The sequence below is a fragment of the Stegostoma tigrinum genome, chromosome 20 (genome assembly GCF_030684315.1).
Source record: "Stegostoma tigrinum isolate sSteTig4 chromosome 20, sSteTig4.hap1, whole genome shotgun sequence".
NCBI lineage: Eukaryota > Metazoa > Chordata > Chondrichthyes > Orectolobiformes > Stegostomatidae > Stegostoma > Stegostoma tigrinum.
The window spans coordinates 12,392,078-12,415,841 of NC_081373.1; the positions used below are offsets into that span (position 1 = coordinate 12,392,078).

At 47.0% G+C, this 23,764-nt stretch overlaps 1 protein-coding gene across 5 annotated transcripts; it reads right to left on the reverse strand.

The window, feature by feature from the left end:
• Positions 1-137: 137 nt before the first annotated feature.
• On the reverse strand, positions 138-23,432 carry zdhhc16b (zinc finger DHHC-type palmitoyltransferase 16b). Of its 5 annotated transcripts, none has more exons than XM_048550776.2 (11): positions 23,314-23,432; positions 19,364-19,488; positions 14,432-14,684; positions 11,645-11,839; positions 11,211-11,299; positions 9,379-9,407; positions 8,744-8,877; positions 7,064-7,149; positions 6,631-6,754; positions 5,076-5,146; positions 138-1,591 (listed from the first exon to the last, which is right to left on the reverse strand). In XM_048550776.2, exons 3-11 carry the CDS (start codon positions 14,666-14,668, stop codon positions 1,480-1,482), a joined length of 1,077 nt encoding a protein of 358 aa, XP_048406733.1. In that variant the 5' UTR covers positions 14,669-14,684; positions 19,364-19,488; positions 23,314-23,432; the 3' UTR covers positions 138-1,479. The 5 variants fall into 5 exon arrangements, with proteins under 5 accessions (XP_048406733.1, XP_048406734.1, XP_048406735.1 ...); XM_048550777.2 differs by having other exon boundaries at positions 23,273-23,374; XM_048550778.2 differs by lacking the exon at positions 23,314-23,432 and adding an exon at positions 19,989-20,007.
• Positions 23,433-23,764: the final 332 nt, after the last annotated feature.

The following is a 23,764-nucleotide window of genomic DNA, read 5'->3' on the forward strand; positions in this document are numbered from 1 at the left end:
TTTTTTGATATCCAAGTTGTTTCGCAAACTGGTAAACTAAAAATTGCCTGTAGTGCAGAGAGATTTTAGTGACATTTTAAAATGAGTTGAATAAGAGACCATTCTGATGAAATGATATTTGGGAAAATAGCAACTGGTGAGGTAATGAATACAATATTTTATTTGCAACACTTAGTTTGGATCTCCAGCTCCAATCAGATTCTCCACTTTATGGGGGGAGCATTAATAGTTGGTCACATTAACTGTGTATATATTACAAAGATAGGGCAACTCTAAGACAAAGAGAAAATAAACTGAACATGAGTAAACAACAAGAGAAGCCTAAGAAAGAGCCTCGTGTGTTTAGGTTTGAAGTATAGTTTGGCCTGTTTATCAAGTGAGTCTTGAATCCTGTAAAAGCTGCCTACTGAAACCGGAGCGTGAGGCATCAGAAGTAAGACCCATCTTACTGGAAACCAAGCGGGAGTTATCACGGTTAAGAGTAATGGTATTTTCATGTTAAAACTGAGGAATGATCTTTAAATTAATATCAGCATCCACATGAGCCACTCGCAGGGCTGGGACAAATTTCTCCAAAAAGATGAGAAAGCAGAAATTTAGGGTGTGGTTGGGCACTATTAGTTCAAAAAATTAGCTTATGACTACTTACACTGGAATTTGTGGATGGTAAGGAGTGGTTTGGGTCCCTTTACCTGCTCCTCTGTAGCTGTCTACTCTCTTGTGCTCACCAATCATGTCTGTCAAACGTGTTCCTCCTGCTGAAGCAGTAGCAAGTGTATCCTACACTACAGACCCATTTGTAATCAGCACCAAAACAGCTTAGTTCAGGAGCCTCCTCGCTTAATACAAACACCACAAATGCAGCCAGCTTTTTAAAGAAAAAGTTACACTTTTTTTCCCCCCACTGCAACAATACAACTAGGGAGGTTTGGATTAATTAGAATCTTACTACACGAATGTGATGGGGAAGGGGTCAGTCCACAGGGGTTTTGGGGAGAAGTCTGCCTGCTGAGATCAGCTGCGGGCATCCCTGACACTCGCAAACTTCATCCTCAGGGCCACAAGAGTTATTCCTAATTTCAGCATCACCCACAGACAACCAAGCAAGCTATCATTATACAATAATCATTTACAGTCTTCATAAAACACACGCCTTTGATCCTTATTTTTTAAAAAAAGTCCCTGGTATTGGCCATCTGACAGCTTCATGGCTTAAGCATAACCAATAATCAAGAAGTTGACTCCCCTAACAGCTGCTAGGGTGTTTTATTGCTTCAATGACCCTGTCATTATTGCCTTTAAATGCAAGGAGCACCAGCTGATCACTATGGATCATTTGAGTATTTCCAGTTCAAAAATTTGTATCTATTGTTATCGGACCCAGGGTGAGCAGGGAAGTCCAAAGCCATTAGTCCTTTTCCACCAATTGACAAATCCTCCTCCAGGTGAGCAAAAAAAAAGCCTTTTTGACATCCTTCATCAGATTGCCAATATGGCTTTATCCATGCTGAAGGCTGATGGCAGTGTCCATGTCATACCATCTCCGTAAGGTAGGTGTGATGAAGGAAGCAGTAGGCGCGTAATCCAGTGACTGGAATGCAAACAGAGGCCGTGAATGTAATGATTCATCAGCTACTCAAAGAATAAACCCACAAATTACTGGATACAGCAACAAAATAAAAGGTGCAGGAAACATGATCAGGAAAGAAGCAGCTAACATGAAAGAATCCAGGAATGTATAGACATGTGAATAGCAAAGAGATGAGAAAAGGAGTAGCAGCAATTATAGACTTAAGTGTGGTTAAAAAAAAAATTGCATTTTGCACCTGTTTTCATCAAGGAAGAACTTGCTGCCCAAGCTAAAGAAATGAAAGAGGAGGTAGTTGAGTCAGGTGATGGGCTAATAACTGATTTAAAATGGGATAGATTAGGAAAGGTGGCTTAATTAAAGCAGCTGGGGTTTAGAGTGCGAATTGTAAACAATGGCTTCAGTCTTCCCATCCAGCACTAAATAGGTATATACCAGAATGGAATCAAAAAGAAGACAGTTTTACAAAGATTAGCAGTAGCCTAGCAGACTGGGAAAACACTAGAGACTAGCAAAGGATGGGGGAAAGAGGTGAAAATAGAATATGAAAAGAAATAGGACAACAAAAAAGGGAAAAAGTAGCTAAAACAGTCCTACATCCCATTGAGGGTGAACGTTAACTGGAGAGGTTGCAGACTTGCTCACCAAGCTTGTATATTTGATTGCAGACATTTGATCACCCTGCTCGGTAACATCATCCGTGCTGTTTGCTTTTTATTTATATGCCGTGGTTTGCATCAATTACGGTTTTGTTTCTCAGCGGTATCTGTTTCGGGTCCAGTTCAGTGTTTTTGATGGAGTTCCGGTTGGAATGCCAGGCCTCCAGGGTTCCCTGGCATGTCTGTTTGGCTCATGCTATTATGGATGTGTTGTCCCAAAAGACTGGGACAACACACCTCCATAATAGCACAAGCCAAACGGAGACATCCAGGGAATTCCTGGAGGCCTGGCATTCCAACCGGAACTCCATCAAAAACACTGAACTGGACCCGATACAGATACCGCTGAGAAACAAAACCGTAATTGATGCAAACCACCCCAGCAAATAAATAACAAGCGGGACAGAACATAAACACTTCACTGGAGGTACACTGACTATGTTACCCAGCAGGGAGACGAAACGTTGCAATCAAACGTAGCGGCTCAGCGAGCAAGTCTTCAAACTCATCCGCAACCCGAATTACAAGAAGAGCTCTCAAAAACTTTAGTTAACTGGAGAGCTGATAATGGGAAACAAGGAAATGGCAGAGATTTTGAGAACAAACACCCACTGCCCCAGGCAGGCGTGACATCAGGGCTCAATGGAGCAGGGCCACTGCACTCAGGGCTGAAGCACCATTGAGCTCTGTTACAGGAGCAGCAGCAGGCCAGGAATTTCTGTCTGTTTTCACGAGGAATAATAGAAAATATTCCAAAAAAATTTCAGCAAACAGAACAAGAAAATACTGGTAGCCAACATTAAGGGATATCCAACACTAGAAGGAGAAATGAGTTTCCAAAAGATGAATCAAGGAATAGTGCCAATTGGGGGACACAAAAGGAAATTTCCACATGGAGGAAGGAAGCATAGCTAAAGATATAAGTGGCTACTTCACATTTGTTTTCACCAAGGAATATCCAGGAGCAAAAGGGAGGGCAAGACTTAAAACACTCACCAGAGAGAAAGTACTGGGAAAACTAATGGGACCAGAGGCCAAGAAGTCCCCTACACCTGATGGACTGCAGTACATGGCCTTGAAAGATATGGCTGAAGAGATAATGGATGAAAATGGTTGTAACTGCCAAGATTTTGGAAAGCTGCCAATACAATACCACGTTAAAAGAGGCAAGGAGAAAGCAGGAAACTATCGACTAGTTAACCTAACAGTTATCATGGGGAAAAATGTTAGAATCCAGTGTGAATGAGGTAAAGCAAGACACTTTGTATTTTCTATCAGGGAGAGTCAATTTGCTTTTGTGAAAGCAGAAGTTTTTAAACAGATTTGTTAGAGAACTTTTAGAGAATGTAACATGCAGGATAGCGAAAGGGAAATCAGTAGACGTAGGGTATTTTGATTTCTGAGAGGCATTCGATAAAGCCCCATATAAAAACTTAGTGGACAAAATAGCAGCTCATGGTGTTAGGAGAAATTTATTAGCATAGATTCAGGAATGTCGAATAGGAAAGAATATCAGGATAAATTATTTTGATGTTGGTAAACCAACTAGTGATATGCCACAGTGCTAGGGCTTTAACTATTTACAAACCATGTCAATGACTTGGATGAATGGATAGACTGTAAAATAGCCAAATTTGTTAAGGATAAAATAACAGCAGTTTGATTATAGAGTATGCAGAAGGATACTGATAGGTTCAGTAAGTACCTTAAAAACTTGGTTTAATTAGGAAGAAAGATAATTTCTCCACTTTGACAAGATGAATAGAAAGACTTCTTTTTTTAAAATGGCAAGAGACTGCAAAATATAGCATTACAGGGATTCTCGTGCCTTTATTTATGAATGACAAAATATTATCATGCAGATACAGCAAACGAAATTTTGGAACATAAAAGTAGGGAAGTCTTGCTACAACTTTGAAGACTTCATGGTGTATTGGGTACAGTTTGGTCTCCTTATTTAAAGGAGGGATGTACTTGGAAACAGGTCACTAAACGATCTGTGGGATAAGAGATTGCCTTATGAAGAGCATTGAGTAGATTGGGCCTATTTACATTTAAGTTCAGAGGCATGAGAGTTGATCCTATTAAAACACACAATATATACTGGAAGCTTGAGAAGATAGATCCGAGGAGGATACTGACCTATATTGGGGGAGCCTAGAATTATGGGGACTCAATTTAAAAATGAAAGGAGTTTCCCATTTAAGACAGAAATGAGGAGGAATTCCTTCCCTCAGAAGGTAGCAGAATTCTCTTCCACAGAAAGCAGTAGAGGCTGGATCTTTGTTTATCGTCAAAGACTGAGCTAGATTTTGTTTTTGACAAGGAACTTTGGGATTATGATGGAGAATGAGGAAGTGGAATAAATTCACAATCAGATCAACCAGTCTTCTCAAATAGCTAACAGGTTCGAGGGGCCGCATGAGCTTTGCCTGCAATTTTTTTATGATCTTGAGGGAGGATAGAGAAATAATACCGAGTTAGGGAACCTTCCTTTGCAGTGCGTGTTTAGAATCTGGAACGTGTTGCCTGAGAGTGTGGTGGAACCAAATTCAATCATTGCTTTTAGAAAGCAATTGGACAAGCACCAGAAAGTTTAAATGTTATTGGTGTAAGAGGAAAATGGCTGGGAAAGTGAGAAACGCTAAATTGCTGTGAGCTGGTACAGACTTGACGGGTCAAATGTTGAACAATTGTGCTGTAACCAGAAAAATGAAAGAAAGAACTGAAGGGCAGAGAACAGGATGTAGAGGGGAAAGGTGGAATTACTGATCCAAATAGCCTGTTTACAATTCATAATTCTGTTGAATTCCATATAAACGCTTTACCTTCGCTTTTCTATTCCAAGAAATAATTTCAAGTTGTTCAGTTTGCCAGCGTGATAGGGATTCCTGAAAATCTGATTGAGGTGAAGAAAATTGTAAAGATTCAGCAGAAAACAAGACTGAGGCAACTTCCAGCAAACAGTTTCTCTTGCCCAAAGACGACAGGGGGTGGCTTGTTCAGTTTGGTTTACGCTGATCAGATTGGGGTTTGTATAACACTGGGACAGTACAAAGGACACTCTACTCTGTACCTAATCTTGTACTGTATCCACCCCGAGAACTCGCAATAGGGACCGTGTAACTGGAGCTTTCAAACACTCCCAGATCAAGTACAGCAGACGGCTAGATGCTAACGAAGCTCCAACTACACCGGACCCATCAACCACTCTCAGGACAGTGTAGGACGGGTAAAGCATGGGGTTAGATACAGAGTAAAGTTCCCTCTGAGCTGCAGGAGTGTTGAATTACTCTATATCCAACAGAAATAACTCCACAGAGGCCAAAATCTTGTCACCCTTTATTTACACATGGAGAGTCCCTGATACTAATCCATCTTCCTTACAGCCAGCTCTCAGTGAACAGAACATTTGTTTATATCTGTCAGCCAGGGCTCCCTGATTGGGCAAGATTAACAGACGCAATCGTAAATTCATATGCCACCATGTCCACCCAGCTGACCTTATTAATCACTACACTCACCGTGTGCTACAACTGCCTGAAGAGAGCAAGTGTCTGGCCAAGAGCAATAGGATCCTTTGTATTACTGAGCAAAAAACTTTCACAGGTACACCAGCACATGGTATTCTTTGGTGGTCCTTTCTCTCCCACAGCCCTGACAGGCAATATAGGATAATGATCAACTTTGTTACACCAAGGACTCACTGCTAGGGCAGAGGGCAGAGGGCAGAGGGAGGCAGCCTGAGGTCATCAGGTCACACACCACTTGTATCACGCTTTTCAGGTGGGGATTAAACCTTACACCTCCACCTCCACCTCCCCCGCCCTGTGTGTTCACTGTCTTCCTCCCCACCACTAACTGGCAACTCAGAACCCTGCATCAAGCCATGCTCAGGAGGACAGCCTCTCAACAATGTTATTCGGTGTGGGATCACAACATGGAGAGTCTCAGAAAACAATTCGACATTCGTGAAGCACTAAAACATTGCTGCTCATTTCTTTGCCTACATCCCTCAGGCACTGATCCAAGTTACCACACCTCCTGGTCCAACTATTCGATGGCAGACATCCAGCCCGATACCTCACCTCCCCACTGGTGCTCCTGCAAGCTTTCGTCCATTTCTGTAACATCTGAGGCAGCAGCCTCGCTGCCCCAACTCTAAATCTCCTGACACTGTCCTGTGACCATTGGGAACCTCGCGACATCTTACTTGATCATGCCCTCCACCCCCGACATTCTACACCAACCCAGTGCCCCAGCCGACACTGCATGCAATAGCAAAAACCCAAGAGCAGCCAACACTGCTCCCAGATTTTCAGTGTTCTGAAAGCCTAGGCCTCGGCACACAACTCTTGTCAAGTTCAAGCCCAGGTGACTTACTCTGCCTTTCTTCTGCTGTCTCCGACGTTCCTTCTTGTTGATGTGTCTCTCAATGCTGGTTTCCCCACAGAGAATGAGGACCGTGTGCCACAGGGTGAGGCCACTGAGAGCCAGGGCCACGGAACTGACCAAGGAGAAAAGGACAGGGTAGGGGGATTATAAAGAGAGGGGATCAAATTAACCACGTCAAACTTCGAGTCCCAAAAGTCACGTCCTACCTATGCCCAGAAGCTTTATGTGAAGGGATGAGGACAAATGCATTTTAGCTCTGCTTTATTATTTAAAAATAAGAGTCCCCCCATACGTATCACTTATAGTTAAATTACTGAGAAGCGAATATCCTCTTTAGGCAACAGTAGCAGATTATCTGTGCTCACTAAGATCCCACAATTCGAACACGATGGTGGTTGTATCAGGAAATAAGAACACTGACCTGCAGAGAACCCAGAGATAAATTATACACTTGTGGAAAATTTTTTCTCGGAAGGATACGGTGGGAGCTGTTGTCTCTGTGGCCGTCTGTTGGACAGAATGAGAGGGGGAGAAAGAGGGCATCAATCAGGAGCTGATGGGAATGCACACTTACTTATACCTCACACATCACTCTCATTATCAAAGATAGCTTTAGTTATTTCAAACAAACAAAAACCAATCACCCAAAGAAGAAAATGAACAAATCACAGATTTTCTCGAACGGCTTTAAGGATCAGAGTGAGGAGAGAGTCAAATGGGTGACAAAGTGGTATGAGGACTGCTGTAACATGGGGACTATCGCAGCTGCTACAGGCACAGCAAGCTCCCACAAACAGGTGAGAATCGCTAGATCAGTCTTTTCATGATATCAACTGAATGTTAATTATCTATCAGGACACCACAGAGAACCCTCTAGCACCTTTTGGGAAATAAGACTGTGTTTGCCAAGGGGACAGGCAGGCTGTCGGTTTAACATCTCATCCAAAAGATGAGGCACTATTCACATCGGCCTCAATTTTTGTTATTAAGTGACTGGAGACTTAAACCTGCCCCTGAATTATTTGGAGAGCAAAAACGCCAACTACACTAGTCCAGACCTGAACACCAGCAGAATTCAGCCAACCGAGGCTCAAACTTGTCGCATATAGGACACAGATAGGAAGCTGGCACAGGGCTGATTGGCCGCCCTCTGCTCTGTAACACTTGTCAGAGACATACAGAAACAGACCCTTCAGTCCAATTCAACTGCACCCACCACAAATTCCAATCTGACCTTGTCCCATTTGCCAGCATTTGGCCCATATCCCTCTAAACCCTTCCTATTCATATATCCATCCAGATGCCTTTTAAAGGGTGTAATTGTCCCAGCCTCCATCACCTCCTATAGTAGCTTGTTCCATACACACAGCAACCTCCGCATGAAAAAGTTACCCCGCATTCTGTAATTCTGGGACATAGTTATCGACTGACCCATCCGGAAGATAGTTGCAGTAACTTTTTAAACACACAGTTTGATCAAAATTATGGATTTAGAAATTGATCCCAGTGTAAACATCATCAATAAAATACATAGCTGCTTTTTAATTTCAATTTGGGGAAGGGTAAGATAACAGTGTCACTTTGATTGAAGGGCATCTTGACTTTACAGTAGAGTGGGCTAACTCTTCCAGTCACATGTTCCATATTTCCAAAACTAGAAATTAAAACTTTCTTGCAGGAATTGGAGCAGAACAGAATCAACGGGCTTGTCTAAGAGAGATGACCGGAGAGATTTTTCAAGTCATGAAGAAATTTCAATACAGAAGGTGCAAGAGAGATTAAAACCAAGGGTGAGAGATATAAGACAGTCACTGAAAATCCCAGTGAGGAAGTCAAGAGGAACTTCTTCAGTGAGATTGGTGAGAATGTGGAAATCACCACCACTGGGGGAGGTGAGGTGTACACTGATGATATACTTAAAAGGAAACATTAGATATGTACATGAAGGAGAAAGGATTTACAGATAGGGTGAGAAGACGATGGAGAAAAGTTCTGGTGGAGCACAAATATTGCTAAACAAACCGGTCCAAATTCTACGTAAGGAAACATTTCTTTTGAAATAAATCATTCTAGCACAGCAATGTGAACACTTGCAGCTTACGCTGATGGTGAAGTATGCATCCACAAACAGGTCCCTGCTGCTCACACTACAGTACACACAGCCCAGTGTCATAAACAGGCAGAAGGAGAAGAAGTAACGGTGGTTAAAATGGCCCACACAGTTATTCAACCAAGCTGGCTGGACAGTTAAGGAGAAAGACAATCCTGGGAAGAAACTGCGAAGGCAGAGCCTCCTTTTATTTCACCCTTTTAATACTCAAGTTTTCTGAAATTCAGCTCGTGTTTATTCATCATACCTCATGCTGAACATGGGTGTTATTGATGGGGCCAATATGGATAGAGGTTACTCTATACTTAACACTTGCTATAGCACCCTGGGGACAGAATGGGGGAGCTTTACTCTGTATCTAACCCTGTGCTGTACCTGTCCTGCACTGTTTGATGGAATGTAGCAGAAGCTTCAGTCTGTACCTAACACATGCTGTACCTCCCCTGGGAGTGTTTAAGGCAGACAGTAAAGGACAAGCTTAGCTCTGTATCTAATCCCATACTGTAACTTGCCCAAGAGTGCTGATGAAGGTGGTGTGTGAGATATGAGTTTTCTGGACTAAGTAACACAGCTTGAAGAGGATTTAAAGTAACAAATGATAAAACACTGAAGTATAGAAAGGATACGACAATGATGATCCATCTTCAATATACATCTGGAAGACAATAAAGTGCTGGTGGTTAATTATTGGAGGAACATTGCCTAGTCCTGCTCCTCATATAAAGTCTATTCTAAATTTTGAAGTGATCAAACTCTGCCAGACGGCTGTAAAAGAAATGGTTCATTAATGTCCTTTAAAGGAAGGAAACCTTCTGCCCTTGTCCAAGTTGCTCTACATTTGACTCTGTGCCACACCATCTGCTCTCTGATCTTACTATGAAAAGCACTCAAAATCAAATAACTTCCAGGGTTAATAAACAAAGGAGTGACTACCATCTTCTCACAGGAATTATAAATGAACAATAAATGTTGCCCTCACCAGCAATACCCATACACTGAGCATAACTGGGAAGGAGTGTTCCTTCAGGATTAGTTCCACAGGGATGCATCCTGCAGTTATTCCATCCAGCTGGGTGTGGAATGGGGAGTGCAGGTTCCCTATTCTACCATGGGAGAAGGCACAGAGGTGCTCCAGCCAACCCTCTACCCCAACAACCCTACGCTAACCAACCAAGCAGGAACACACACACGCGCGCTAGCGATGTGAAAATCCGAGCCAACTAATCCTGCTTCTTCCCAGCCAAGGGTAATCTAAACCCCAAGATCGTTTCAACTGGACAGAACAGAATGCTTCCTTTCTGTCATAGAGCACTAGTGCGAGTTAGCCAATGTAAGCCACTTACAATTATTCCCCGCAAAATAGTTCAGCAGTTCTTTCTTCTTCTGAAACATTAATTCCCTTTTGAAAGTTACTATTGAGTCTCCTCCCGTGGTCTGTCATACTTTAGGCCAACATTTTAAACACTGGCTGACAATAGCCTCCAAGAACAGTAGCAGAACAGCTTGGTGGATGGATTACTTGGGTAATTACTGGGAGGGGGGACAATTCATGTTGAGGAAGCAGGGAGACTGCAGAAGGACTTGGACCGACTAGGAGGGTGGGCAAAGAAGTGGCAGAAGGAATACAATATGGGAAAGTGTGAGCTAATGCACCTTTGTACGAAGAATAGCGGCACAGACTATTTTCTAAACAGGGAAAGGCTTTGGAAATCTGAAACACAACGGGACTAGTGAGTCCATTTCAGGATTCTCAAGGATAACATGCAGGTTCAGTTGGCAGTTAAGAAGGCACATGCAAAATGAACATTCATTTCAAAAAGGCTAGAGTACAACAGCAAAAATGTACTATTGAGACTGCCTAAGGCTCTGGTCAGAGATCTCGAATAGTGAGACCAGTTTTGGGTCCTTATCTAAGGAAAGATGCACTGGCGTTAGAGGAAGTTTACAAAAATGTTCCCAGGGGTGAAGGGCTTGTCATATCAGGAGCAGTTGAGGAGACTGGGTCTGTACTCAATGTAGTTTGAGGAGGAGGAGGAAGGGATCTGACTGAAACTTACTGAATATCGAGAAGCCCGGACAGACTGGACATGGGGGAAGATATTTCCACTAGCAGGAGAGGCTAGGACCTGAGGACGCAGCCTCAGAATGAGGGGACAACAGGGATGAGGGAGAATTCCTTCAGCTGGAGTTTGCTGAATCTATAGAACTCATTGTCGCAGAAGGCCATGGAGGCCAAGTCATTAAGTGTATTTAAGACAGAGGTAGACAGGTTCTTGATAAGGAAGGGGATCAAGGATTACGCGGAGCAGGCAGGAGAAAAGGGGCTGTGAAGCAAATAAGCTATAAATCGAATGACAGAGCAGATTCGATGGCCCAATTTGCCTAATTCTGCTCCTATGTCTTACGGTCTTATGGTATCGGATACAGGCCTTCGCTCTGCCCCACGAATCAGTCTTACCGGTTACATATGCTGCAGTGATGGGTACGAGCTGGTTTGGGATTGATACACTTCCTGCAGATTGAAACCATTGGAATGTCACTTTTCCCCTAGCAAAGAAGATAGACATAAACGTATAGCACCCATACTGTGGCAGCTTCAGAATGGATTAAATACAGAATAAACTCTACACTGTCCCCATCAATTAATCCCAGGACAGATACGGCACAAGGTTTCTGTTCATAAAGCAGTTGTTCCATTATTTACATTATATATTGTGAATGGTACTAGACCAATGCAAACAACTTCCTTCCAATACTCTTCTCCCCCTGTATGACTGCAAAGCATTACTTCAAAAACTTTTCCTACCCTGCAAAGAGCCACACATCCTTTCTGTTCTTTCTGGATTATGGTCTCCTCCTGTCCGCCTTACCTTGTACTCAAAGAACCCGTACCTCTGTTGGATATCCAGGGTGTGTCTGCACAGCTTTGTAGTAGTGAAACACAATCTGTATAAGGTTCCAGTGCCCATAGCAAAGGTGCCACACGATCCAGCCCACAGGATATGTACTCACGATGACTGGCAGCACACAAATGTAGACAATCATCACGATTGTGGTCGTTAGGATGATGACCAGGATCACAAAGACCTGCAAAAGACAAGGTGAAGAAGAAATGAACCTAAACAGTGTGTGAAGGGAAAGAGAAAGGGAGGAAATGCAGAAAGTAAGGAGGTATGGGATAGAGGGAAATGTGGCAGATTGGATTCAGAACTGGCTGACCCTTAGAAGACAAAGGGTGGTAGTGGATGGAAAATATTCAACATGGAGCTCAGTTACGAGTGGTGTACCACAGGGATCTGTTCTGGGTCCTCTTCTGTTTGTGATTTTTGTAAATTATTTGGATGAAGCAGTGGAAGGGTGGATTAGCAAGTTCGCAGACGATATGAAGGTGGGTTGAGTTGCGGACAGTGCACAGGGCTGTTCTAGGTTACAAAGGGACATTGATGGAATGCAGAGCTGGGCTGAGAAGTGGCAGATGGAGTTTAACCCTGAAAAGTGTAAGGTGATTCATTTTGGAAGGACAAACTTGAAAGCAGAATACAGGGTTAATGGAAAGATTCTTGGCACTGTGGAGGAGCAGAGGGATCTTGGGGTTCATGTTCACAGTTCCCTGAAAGCTGACGCCCAGTTGGATAGAGTTGTTAAGAAGGTGAATGGTGTGTCAGCTTTCATTAATAGAGGGACCGAGTTCAAGATCCGTGAAGTTATGCTCCAGCTGTACAAAAGCCTGGTTCGGCCACATTAAAGTATTGTATCAGAGATAATGGGAACTGCAGATGCTGGAGAGTCTAAGATAACAAAGTGTGGGGCTGGATGAACACAGCAGGCCAAGCAGCATCTCGGGAGCACAAAAGCTGACGTTTTGGGCCTAGACCCTTCATCAGAGAGGGGGATAGGGAGAGGGTTCTGAAATAAATAGGGAGAGAGGGGGAGTCGGACCGAAGATGGAGAGAAAAGAAGATAGGTGGAGAGGAGAGTATGGGTGGGGAGGTAGGGAGGGGATAGGTTAGTCCAGGGACGACGGCGGACAGGTCACGTGGGGAGGATGAGGTTGGTAGGTAGGAAATGGAGGTGCGGCTTGAGGTGGGAGGAGGGGATAGGTGAGAGGAAGAACAGGTTAGGGAGGCAGGGACAAGCTGGGCTGGTTTTGGGATGCAGTGGGGGAAAGGGAGATTTTGAAGCTTGTGAAGTCCACATTGATACCATTGGGCTGCAGGGTTCCCAAGCGGAATATCAGTTGCAGTTCCTGCAACCTTCGGGTGGCATCATTGTGGCACTGCAGGAGGCCCATGATGGACATGTCGTCTAAGTAACGGGAGGGGGAGTTAAAATGGTTCGCGACTGGGAGGTGCTCCCGCCTCCCTGACCTGTCCGTCCTCCCTGGACTAACCTATCCCCTCCCTACCTCCCCAACCGTACTCTCCTCTCCACTTACCTTCTTTTCTCTCCATCTTCAGTCTGCCTCCCCCTCTCCCTATTTATTCCAGTTCCCTCTCCCCATCCCCCTCTCTGATGAAGGGTCTAGGCCCAAAACGTCAGCTTTTGTGCTCCTGAGATGCTGCTTGGCCTGCTGTGTTCATCCAGCTCCACACATTGTTATCTAGAGTAGAGTATTGTGTCCAGTTCTGGTTGCCTCATTACAGGGAAGATGTGAAAGCATTGGAAAAGGTGCCATGGAGATTTACCAGGCTATTGCCTGGAATGGAGGGAAGGTCTTACGAGGAACAGCTGAGACAGCTAGGGTTTTTCTCTTCAGAATGACAAAGGATGAGAGGTGACTTGATAGAGGCATACAAAATGATCAGGTATAGATAGTGGACAGCCAGAGACTTTTTCCTAGAGTGGAGGTAGCTATTACAAGGGGACATAGTTTTAAACTGAGTGGAGGTAGATATCGGGGAGATGTCCGAGGTCTTTACTCAGAATGGTAGGGGTGTGGAATGCATTGCTGGAGAGGGTAGTGGAGTCGGCCTCATTAGGGGCATTTAAGTGGCTATTAGATAGGCATATGGATGATAGTTATAAGGTAGGGGTAGAGGTTAGCTGGACCTTAGGTTTAGGGTAAAAGTTCGGCATAACATCATGGGCTGAAGGGCCTGTACTGTGCTGTACTGTTCTATGTTCTAACATTCCACCACGAACTAGAAGGCACAAGTCAGGAGTGTGTTGGAATACTCCCCAGTTGCTTGGAAGAGTCCAGCTCCAAAAAGTCTCAAGCAGCTGAACACCATCCAGGACAAAGCAGCCCGTTTGATTAACATCCCATCAACACGCCAAACATTAATTCCATTCACTATCAGTGCACAGTGGTCACAATTGGTACCGTCAGTAAGACACACTGCAGCGACTCTCCAATGCACCTGACCTCTACCACCTGAAAGGAAAAAGGGAGTAGATGCATGGAAAATCACTAACTGCAAATTCTCCGCGAACTAGCACACCATCCTGACTTAGAATTATAACGCCATTACCTTCAGCGCTGCTGGATCAGAATCCTGGAATTTTCTTCAGAGCATTGTGCATGTACCTGTTCTGAATGAACCCACAGCACTGTATGAGGGCAGATGGCCACCAGTGTCACCTGGGCAACCAGAGATGGGAAATAACTGCTGGCCCAGTCACAGACACCTACATTTTTTATTATCCACTTTTGGAATAAGTTGAAGATGCTACACTCACCACTCCGAACCACCTGGTCACATGATCTACCAGCCAATAGATGGGCTCAAATAAGGAGTCAAGGACAACGTCATTGTTGGTGAAGGAGTTGTAGACAAGTGAGTTGATGCACAGTTTGGTGTAGTTCCAGAGGGCCTTCACCTGGTGGAAGAGCTTCGATCGCCACCTGCTACCTACACGGAGACACTTCAGAAACAAACGCATTGCAGTACAGACACAGTGCAGTCGCCTTCTCATTCCAGCAGCGGCCAGCCTGTGACAAAGAATTCGGATATAGGTTAGCTGGGGAGAGTAAAGTTCCCCCTAGCACTTCAATCAAGCTAGAAACAGAGTAAATCTCCCTATCAGACGCTATCGAACACTCCCAGGACAGGCACAGCACAGTCACTACAAATATAAAGAATATGGCAGCTGATGTAATGTTGAAAGCTTTTAAGAAATGATGGGAACAGGACTAGGCTATTCAACCGTTCAAACCTGTTCCCCATTTCAAAGAGATCATGGTTGATCTGTGGCCTAACTCTATACCTACCCATATCCCTTCAAGTTTCACTTATTAAACATCTGTCTGTCTCAGATTTAAAGTGACCAACTGATCTAGCATCAACCAGCTGACAAACGAACATGTTCTACTTTTATTTTTAAGAATGAGCCCATTCTAAACAACATCCTTGGAACAAGGGTGGGTGGGTGTGAGCTACCAGACAGCTGAAGTGGAAATAAAACTAGAAAACTGAAATGTAAGAGAGTTGCATTCTCCAAGATTTTAATTGTCTAGGTTAACAGAAAACAAAACTTCTATCGTTATAACACTTACACAACCTCAGAAAAATCCCCAAGTGATGAAGATAGGTGAAAGAAAATTTTAACGCAAGTTGCTGAGGAACATCAAGACAGATCGTAGAAGCTTGTTTTGGTAAATGAAATGGAAAAGATTAGTCAGCACAAAATGTGGCCCAATAGGAGTAATGACAACAGAATTTATAATGTGGAACAAGGAAAAGACCGATAAACTAAACAATTATGTTGTATCTGAGATAATGGGAACTGCAGATGCTGGAGAATCCAAGATAACAAAGTGTGAGGCTGGATGGGAATTATGTTGTATCTGTCTGCATGGAAGGAAATGGAAAGTTTCCCAGAAACACTAGGTGACTAAGGAACTGATGGAAGTAAGGGACTAAAAGAAATTAACAATATTGAACTAAAGCTAAGGCACATGAAACATTAACTGAACTGAAAGCTGACACATCCCCTGGTCCAAATGAGCTTTATCACAGTGTTAAAAGATGTGCAACAAAACCAGAAAATGCTGGAGAAACTCAGGTCAAGTGATGGCTATAGCTCCACCCCCATTAACCTGTATTTGATCCAAATCCCCTGACCTTTATCCCACAAAATGTTATCACTCTCATCCACCTTCCTGCAAAAAGGCCATCCCCTATACCCAATTCCTTCGCTTCCGCCACACCCGCTCCCGAGATGAGACGTTCCACTCCAGGACGTCCCAGATGTCCTAGTTTTTCAAGGACCGCAACTTCCCCTCCACAGTGGTCGAAAATGCCCTCGACCATGTCTCTTGCATTTCCTGCAACTCATCCCTCACACCCCCCATCTGCAGTAACTACCAAAAAGAGAATCCCCCTCGTCCTCACGTACCACCCCACCAACATCCAGATCCAACGCATCATCCTCTGACACTTCCGCCATCTGCAATCCAACCCCACTACCAAAGACATTTTTCCCTCCCCACCCTTCTCTGCCTTCTGGAGGGACCACTCTCTCAGTGACTCCCTTGTCTGCTCCACACTCCCGACTAGTCCCACCACCCCTGACACTTTTCCCTGCAACCGCAGGAAGTGCTGCACCTGCCCCTACACCTCTCCCCACCACCCTCACCCCCAACCCAGGCCCTTAGAAGACCTTCCACATCAAGCAGATGCTCACCTGCACATCTGCTAATGTGGTATACTGTATCCGCTGCTCCCGTTGGGGTCTCCTCTACATCGGGGAAACCAAGCAGAGACTTGGGGACCACTTTGTGGAACACCTACGCTCAATTCGCACCAAACAACTGCACCTCCCAGAGGCGAACAATTTCAAATCTCCCTCCAGCAGTGCCATAATGATACCAGCCAAAGGTTGCAGGAACAGCAACTCATATTTCACTTGGGAACCCTGTCGCCCAATGGTATCAATGTGGACTTCACAAGCTTCAAAATCTCCCCTCCCTTGACCATATCCCAAACCCAACCCAGCTCGTACCCACCTCCCCAATCTATCCTCCCACCTATCCACTCCTCCCACCTCAATCCCCACCCCCATCTCCTACCGCTAGCCTCATCCCACTCCCTTGACCTGTCCATCCTCCCTGGACTGACCTATCCCTTCCCTACCTCCCCAACTACATTGACCTTTACTGGCTCCAACCCTGCCTCCTTGACCTGTCTGTCTCCTCTCCACCTATCTTCTCCTTTATCCATCTTCTATCTGCCTCCCCCTTTCTCCCTATTTATTTTAGAATCCCCTTCCTCTCCCCCATTTCTGAAGAAGGGTCTAGACCCAAAATGTCAGTTTTCCTGCTCGGCCTGCTGTGTTCATCCAGCTCTACACCTTGTTGTCTCAATCCTAGTCCTGACAGCTTTCATTTAATCCCAAATTCACATGTTTTTCAGGGAGAATCATCCAGATTTCAAGTTTCTTTTCTGACTAAGAGATCACTGATAACCCTCAGTTAACACAGTCAAGCTCAGCTGAACTGCCATTTGCTGTTGGAGGTCTCATACCTTTGCAGTTAACACCAGCCACTGCAGCTGTGCTCCGAATGTAATTCACTGCCATGACTTTACAATGTGTGAACAGCTCCGTGATTTGCTCTATAAATCCAAGGGCAGCTTCTCTCATTTCTTGTTTGGAAGTTGGGCGAATTCATACGAAATGTGTAGAAACTGCATGAGGTGAGGAAGAAAGGAGAATCTTCCTTCTGATTTTAGCCACAATTTAGTTTCTCTCCACAGGGGCACATTTTCCCTTTGTTTGAGTGGAGGCGTGGTTTGCACAGTCACAGGGTGAGGGAGGAGAGAAGGGAGAGAAAATCGAACCCTTTCTTCTCTTGAAGCGATGACCCACATCACATGGTCTCAGGTTTATAGCATTAGAAAATTATACAACATCCTTTTGCAATAACCAACTGCAGGTTAACTCCATCAAAGGCAGTAGTGGAGTATCACAAAATAGAAATCATTGCTTACTTCCCAGGGTCAGTGTCAAGGGCAAATAAACAAAGATCAGATCAGTTGTACACAATGAAACTAAATGAAGGGGCGAGTGTGTGTTTGAAGAGGAACATAAGAGAACAGTTCATAATATCATATAATACTTTTAGACGAACTGAATTAAGAGAGTTCGAACAGAGGCGGGGAGGCTGATGGAGGTGAGAGTTGCATTATTTATAGGCACAAATTAACCTGCAGTGACGACAATTGAGATGGTCAACAGTCAGAGTTGGTCTATTGAAAAGCTGCTTTGGTTTCACCAACAATTTGCAATGTCATTCAGACACAAGTCTGCCTGATCAAACACCGTCCCATTAAAAGGTAGATAAAATTCCCCTGAACCTCTCAATTAAGATTCCAGCCTGGAATTCATTCCTGCTATCTGTTACTCTACATATAAATATGTTCCTGAACCCATCGACTAACATAAGAACAAGGAGCAGGAGTAGGCCGTTCGGCCCTTCGAGCCTGCTCTGCCATTCAATAAGATCATGGCTGATCTTTTCTTGGACTCAGATCCACTTAGCTGGGCTCTCACCACATCCCTTAATTCCTTTATTGTTCAAACAAAAAAATCTACCTTAGCTTTAAAAATGTTTATGGAAGTAGCATCAACTACTTCACTGGGCAAGGATTTCCACAGATTAACAACCCTCTGGGTGAAGAAGTTCCCTCTCAATTCCGTCCTAAATCTGCTCCCTCTAATCTTGAGTCTATGCCCTCTTGTCCTAGCTTCACCTGCCAGTGGGAACATCATCTCTACTATCTTATCTTTTCCCTTCATAATTTGATATGTTTCTATAAGATCCCCCCTCAATCTTCTGAATTTCAATGAATATAATGCCAATCTACTCAGTCTACTCACCTCACAAACCAACCCCCTCAATTCCGGAATCAACCTAGTGAACTTCCACTGCACCCCCTCCAGTGCCAGTACATCCTTCCTCAAGTAAGGAGACCAAAACTGCACACAGTGCTCCAGGTGTGGCCTCACCAGCACCTTGTACAGCTGCAACATAACCTCTCTGCTTTTAATCTCAATCTTTTTAGCAAAGAAGGACAACATTCCATTTGCCTTCCTAATTACTTGTTGTACCTGCAGACCAACCTTCTGTGATTCATGGATAAGGACGCCCAGGTCCCTCTGCATAGCAACATGCTGCACTTTTTTACCATTCAAATAATAATCCCTTTTACTATTACTCCTACCAAAATGTATGACTTTACATTTACTTACATTGTATTCCCTCTGCCAGACCTTTGCCCACTCACTCAATGTGAGTATGTTCCTCTGCAAAGTTTCACAGTCCTCCGCACACTTTGCTCTGCCATTCATCTTAGTGTCACCTGCAAACTTGGACACCCTACACATGGTCCCCAACTCCAAATCATCTACATAAATTGTAAATAAAAAAATAATTTCCAGTCTGTAAATCACTATCTACACAGAAACCCTCCAACCCCTCATGTTTTCAGTCTCTAATTCAATCCCACTTATCTGTTACACTCCAGATGACACCCCAAACCCCTCGATTAGCTTCCAGCCTGTAACACATTCCCAGGTATCTGCTATTCAACATATAATCCACCCAAATCCCTTGATAATTTAGCAATCTTGTCAAAGTTCAATCCACATCTTAAAGGTTTGTTCACTTACCAATAGACGAATACAGTGGAAGCAGTGATCCAGGATCTAAGGAACCAGGCATTGTGTGCTGACTCCTGCAAGGTTCCAGCAGCTATTGGTGAACAGTTCGAGGTACAGCAGCTGGTGAGTAGTGTCTGCAATAAGAATTTAGGATAAATTAGCCAGATTAGCTTCATACTTCCACTCACTATACTGACTAAGGGGTCCTGTGGTCAAGTGCTGAATAGGGTGTAGAGGTCCAGCATAGTGTATACTGGGGGTGTGAGATGATTTCTTCAGGTGATTACCCTTTTCCTGAGCACAAATGTTATTTCTTTGGTAATTAAATCAAAGACACAGTAAAATCCAAGTTGAATCCATCTGCGTCCAACAAACTCAACAAATGTAATGCATAGCAATAGCAGATTGCAGGGTGATTGGAGTACATGAATATTTTAATTCTCTATTAGTGCCTCCCTCCCCGTGACAAACTTTAAAAGCCCAAGCCTGAGTCACCCACGCACTATTTACCTCAATTCTCTCCCAGGGACCCTATGCTGCACTTTTACCAAGGTAAATAAATTAGCCTTGTTGCATTAAATTCACATTGGTGCCACAGCCACAGTCACCTGCAGAATGATCAAGTTGCACCTACCAGATCCTGGCAGAAAAGTACTGATTGACTTTTCAAAAGTCAATCTACATTGTGATCGCCAGGGTCTCTTCGATTGGTGGCTGTGGGGAGTGGGGTGCAGACATACTTCTAAATTGATTAATGAGAAACCTGCAAAACCCTGGGAAAGAGGGAAAACATAGATAAGAGCATCTATCCAACATGTCCTGTAGCTACGAGTTAGTTACGTTTCAATGAAGAGGTTGGTCAAACTTAATTAATTGAGTGAGTTAATGAATGAATGAGTCAGGTCCAATTAATAAAGACTATTACTTTATATAAATGATGATGAAATACTATCATAGCATTCAACCAGAGTTCACCAACACACATATTTAATAAAAACAAAAAGAACTGAAGATGCTGTAAATCAGGAATGAAAACAAACTTGCTGGAAAAGCTCAGCAGGTCTGGCAGCATCTGCGAAGGAGAAAAACAGGTTTCGGATCTGGTGTTCTGAGGAAGGAGCAAGTCCACAGGGGAACGTGCACAGGACTACTGTCATGAAGCACAGCTCTCAATGTCAAAGCACAGTGCTGCGTGATCTTCGTCCTTGTGATTAGGGGTCTCAAGCTAACAGTTCTAAACTACAACCCGGAACCACTCTTCTCATCCCCACTATCCCCTCCGTGCAGGTACGAGGTAACTGCCTTGGGGAGGAAAATGGAGTGATGTGAAGTTTCTGTTGACGAGGCAGAGCAGCATGAACCAGATTGACCAAAATGGTCATTCTCCACACTGTAAATTCAATGTGTTGCTCAAAAAAACCTGGCAACTTCTGGTTGAGGAACAATAACAGTTAGCTTAATTTTCAATTCAGGGACCGACAGGGACAGGGGTGCTGGGATTGATAGGGAGTGAGGTGTTGATGTGGGAAATTGATGGGGGGTGCAGTTAATGGGGAGAGGGATTGATGCGCGGCAATTAATGGGGACGGGGAGCAGATTGACAGGGAGCGTGGGGGGAGCGGATTGACGGGGAGCGGGAGGATGGGGGGGGGAGGGCGAGGAGGGTGAGGAGGATGGGGGGGGGGAGGGCGAGGAGGATGGGGGGGGGGAGGGCGAGGAGGATGGGGGGGGGAGGGCGAGGAGGATGGGGGGGGGAGGGCGAGGAGGATGGGGGGGGGAGGGCGAGGAGGATGGGGGGGGGGAGGGCGAGGAGGATGGGGGGGGGGAGGGCGAGGAGGATGGGGGGGGAGGGCGAGGAGGATGGGGGGGGGGAGGGCGAGGAGGATGGGGGGGGGAGGGCGAGGAGGATGGGGGGGGGAGGGCGAGGAGGATGGGGGGGGGAGGGCGAGGAGGATGGGGGGGGGAGGGCGAGGAGGATGGGGGGGGAGGGCGAGGAGGATGGGGGGGGGAGAGGGCGAGGAGGATGGGGGGGGGGAGAGGGCGAGGAGGATGGGGGGGGGAGAGGGCGAGGAGGATGGGGGGGGAGGGCGAGGAGGATGTGGGGGGGGAGGGCGAGGAGGATGGGGGGGGAGAGGGCGAGGAGGATGGGGGGGGAGAGGGCGAGGAGGATGGGGGGGGAGAGGGCGAGGAGGATGGGGGGGGAGAGGGCGAGGAGGATGGGGGGGGAGAGGGCGAGGAGGATGGGGGGGGAGAGGGCGAGGAGGATGGGGGGGGGAGAGGGCGAGGAGGATGGGGGGGGGAGAGGGCGAGGAGGATGGGGGGGGGAGAGGGCGAGGAGGATGGGGGGGGGAGAGGGCGAGGAGGATGGGGGGGGGAGAGGGCGAGGAGGATGGGGGGGGAAGAGGGCGAGGAGGATGGGGGGGGGAGAGGGCGAGGAGGATGGGGGGGGGAGAGGGCGAGGAGGATGGGGGGGGGAGAGGGCGAGGAGGATGGGGGGGGGAGAGGGCGAGGAGGATGGGGGGGGGAGAGGGCGAGGAGGATGGGGGGGGGAGAGGGCGAGGAGGATGGGGGGGGGAGAGGGCGAGGAGGATGGGGGGGGGAGAGGGCGAGGAGGATGTGGGGGGGGGAGGGCGAGGAGGATGTGGGGGGGGGAGGGCGAGGAGGATGTGGGGGGGGCGAGGAGGATCGGGGGGGTGGGGAAGAGGAGGATGGGGGGGGTGGGGAAGAGGAGGATCGGGGGGGGTGGGGAAGAGGAGGATGGGGGGGGGTGGGGAAGAGGAGGATGGGGGGGGTGGGGAAGAGGAGGATGGGGGGGGTGGGGAAGAGGAGGATGGGGGGGTGGGGAAGAGGAGGATGGGGGGGTGGGGAAGAGGAGGATGGGGGGGTGGGGAAGAGGGGGGGGCGAGGAGGATCGGGGGGGTGGGGAAGAGGAGGATGGGGGGGTGGGGAAGAGGAGGATGGGGGGGTGGGGAAGAGGAGGATGGGGGGGGTGGGGAAGAGGAGGATGGGGGGGGTGGGGAAGAGGGGGGGGCGAGGAGGATCGGGGGGGGTGGGGAAGAGGAGGATGGGGGGGTGGGGAAGAGGAGGATCGGGGGGGTGGGGAAGAGGAGGATCGGGGGGGTGGGGAAGAGGAGGATGGGGGGGTGGGGAAGAGGAGGATGGGGGGGTGGGGAAGAGGAGGATGGGGGGGTGGGGAAGAGGGGGGGGCGAGGAGGATCGGGGGGGGTGGGGAAGAGGAGGATGGGGGGGTGGGGAAGAGGAGGATGGGGGGGTGGGGAAGAGGGGGGGGCGAGGAGGATCGGGGGGGGTGGGGAAGAGGAGGATGGGGGGGTGGGGAAGAGGAGGATCGTGGGGGGTGGGGAAGAGGAGGATGGGGGGGGTGGGGAAGAGGAGGATGGGGGGGTGGGGAAGAGGAGGGGGCGAGGAGGATCGGGGGGGGTGGGGAAGAGGAGGATGGGGGGGTGGGGAAGAGGAGGATGGGGGGTGGGGAAGAGGAGGATGGGGGGGTGGGGAAGAGGAGGATGGGGGGGGTGGGGAAGAGGAGGATCGGGGGGGGGTGGGGAAGAGGAGGATCGGGGGGGGTGGGGAAGAGGAGGATCGGGGGGGGTGGGGAAGAGGAGGATCGGGGGGGGGTGGGGAAGAGGAGGATCGGGGGGGGTGGGGAAGAGGAGGATCGGGGGGGGTGGGGAAGAGGAGGATCGGGGGGGGGGGTGGGGAAGAGGAGGATGGGGGGGGGGGTGGGGAAGAGGAGGATGGGGGGGGGGGTGGGGAAGAGGAGGATGGGGGGGGGTGGGGAGAAGGCCGGGGAGGGATGCGGATGGAGGAAGAGGTTGATGGGGAGGGTGCGGGGGGGGCGGGGATTGATGGGGAGGGGGTCTGCTATGCAGGCGGTGATGGGTTGAGGAGGAACTGCAATACCCTTTCCCGATTCTGAGCCGAGAAGGCTGGTGTAGACTGACCGGGACATGTCGGCCGCTCCCGGGCTCCGCTCAGCGCCTGCCGCCGGCTGCTGTGCTTGTGCCGCGAACGCTCCAAGTCTGGTCACCCAGCAAGACATGCTGGTTGATGTAGTCCATCGCCGACGCACAATAACAGAAGATTACCCACGCCCGTCCGCATCGCGAACTACATCTCCCGTGATCCTTTCGCACCGGCCCCCTTCCTAGTCACGTTGAATCGCTTTCAGAATGGAATGAGGTACGAAGTCATAAGCAATCGATTGCCTTGTAATTTCTTCACACAGTGATGGGAACCTGGGAGAGGTTTTATCATCAATCCATATCACTCCAGGCCAGGCATCTCCACTCTCACACGTCTCATCCCACATCCATGTAACAGCGAACATCATTTAAAACATTTTTATGAAATACTTTTTATGACATAAAACCATAAAATTTAGAAGCAGAAGTA

What these genes read in the sequence shown, in the direction of transcription:
- zdhhc16b (XM_059653004.1), bottom strand. An exon ending in TGACCAGGTGGTTCGGAGTG is followed by an intron (nt 11,840 to 14,431) that starts GTGAGTGTAGCA and finishes TGTCTTTTGCAG; the next exon opens with GTCTTTGTGATCCTGGTCAT. An exon ending in TATCTCTGGGTTCTCTGCAG is followed by an intron (nt 6,755 to 7,063) that starts GTCAGTGTTCTT and finishes CTCCTTGGTCAG; the next exon opens with TTCCGTGGCCCTGGCTCTCA.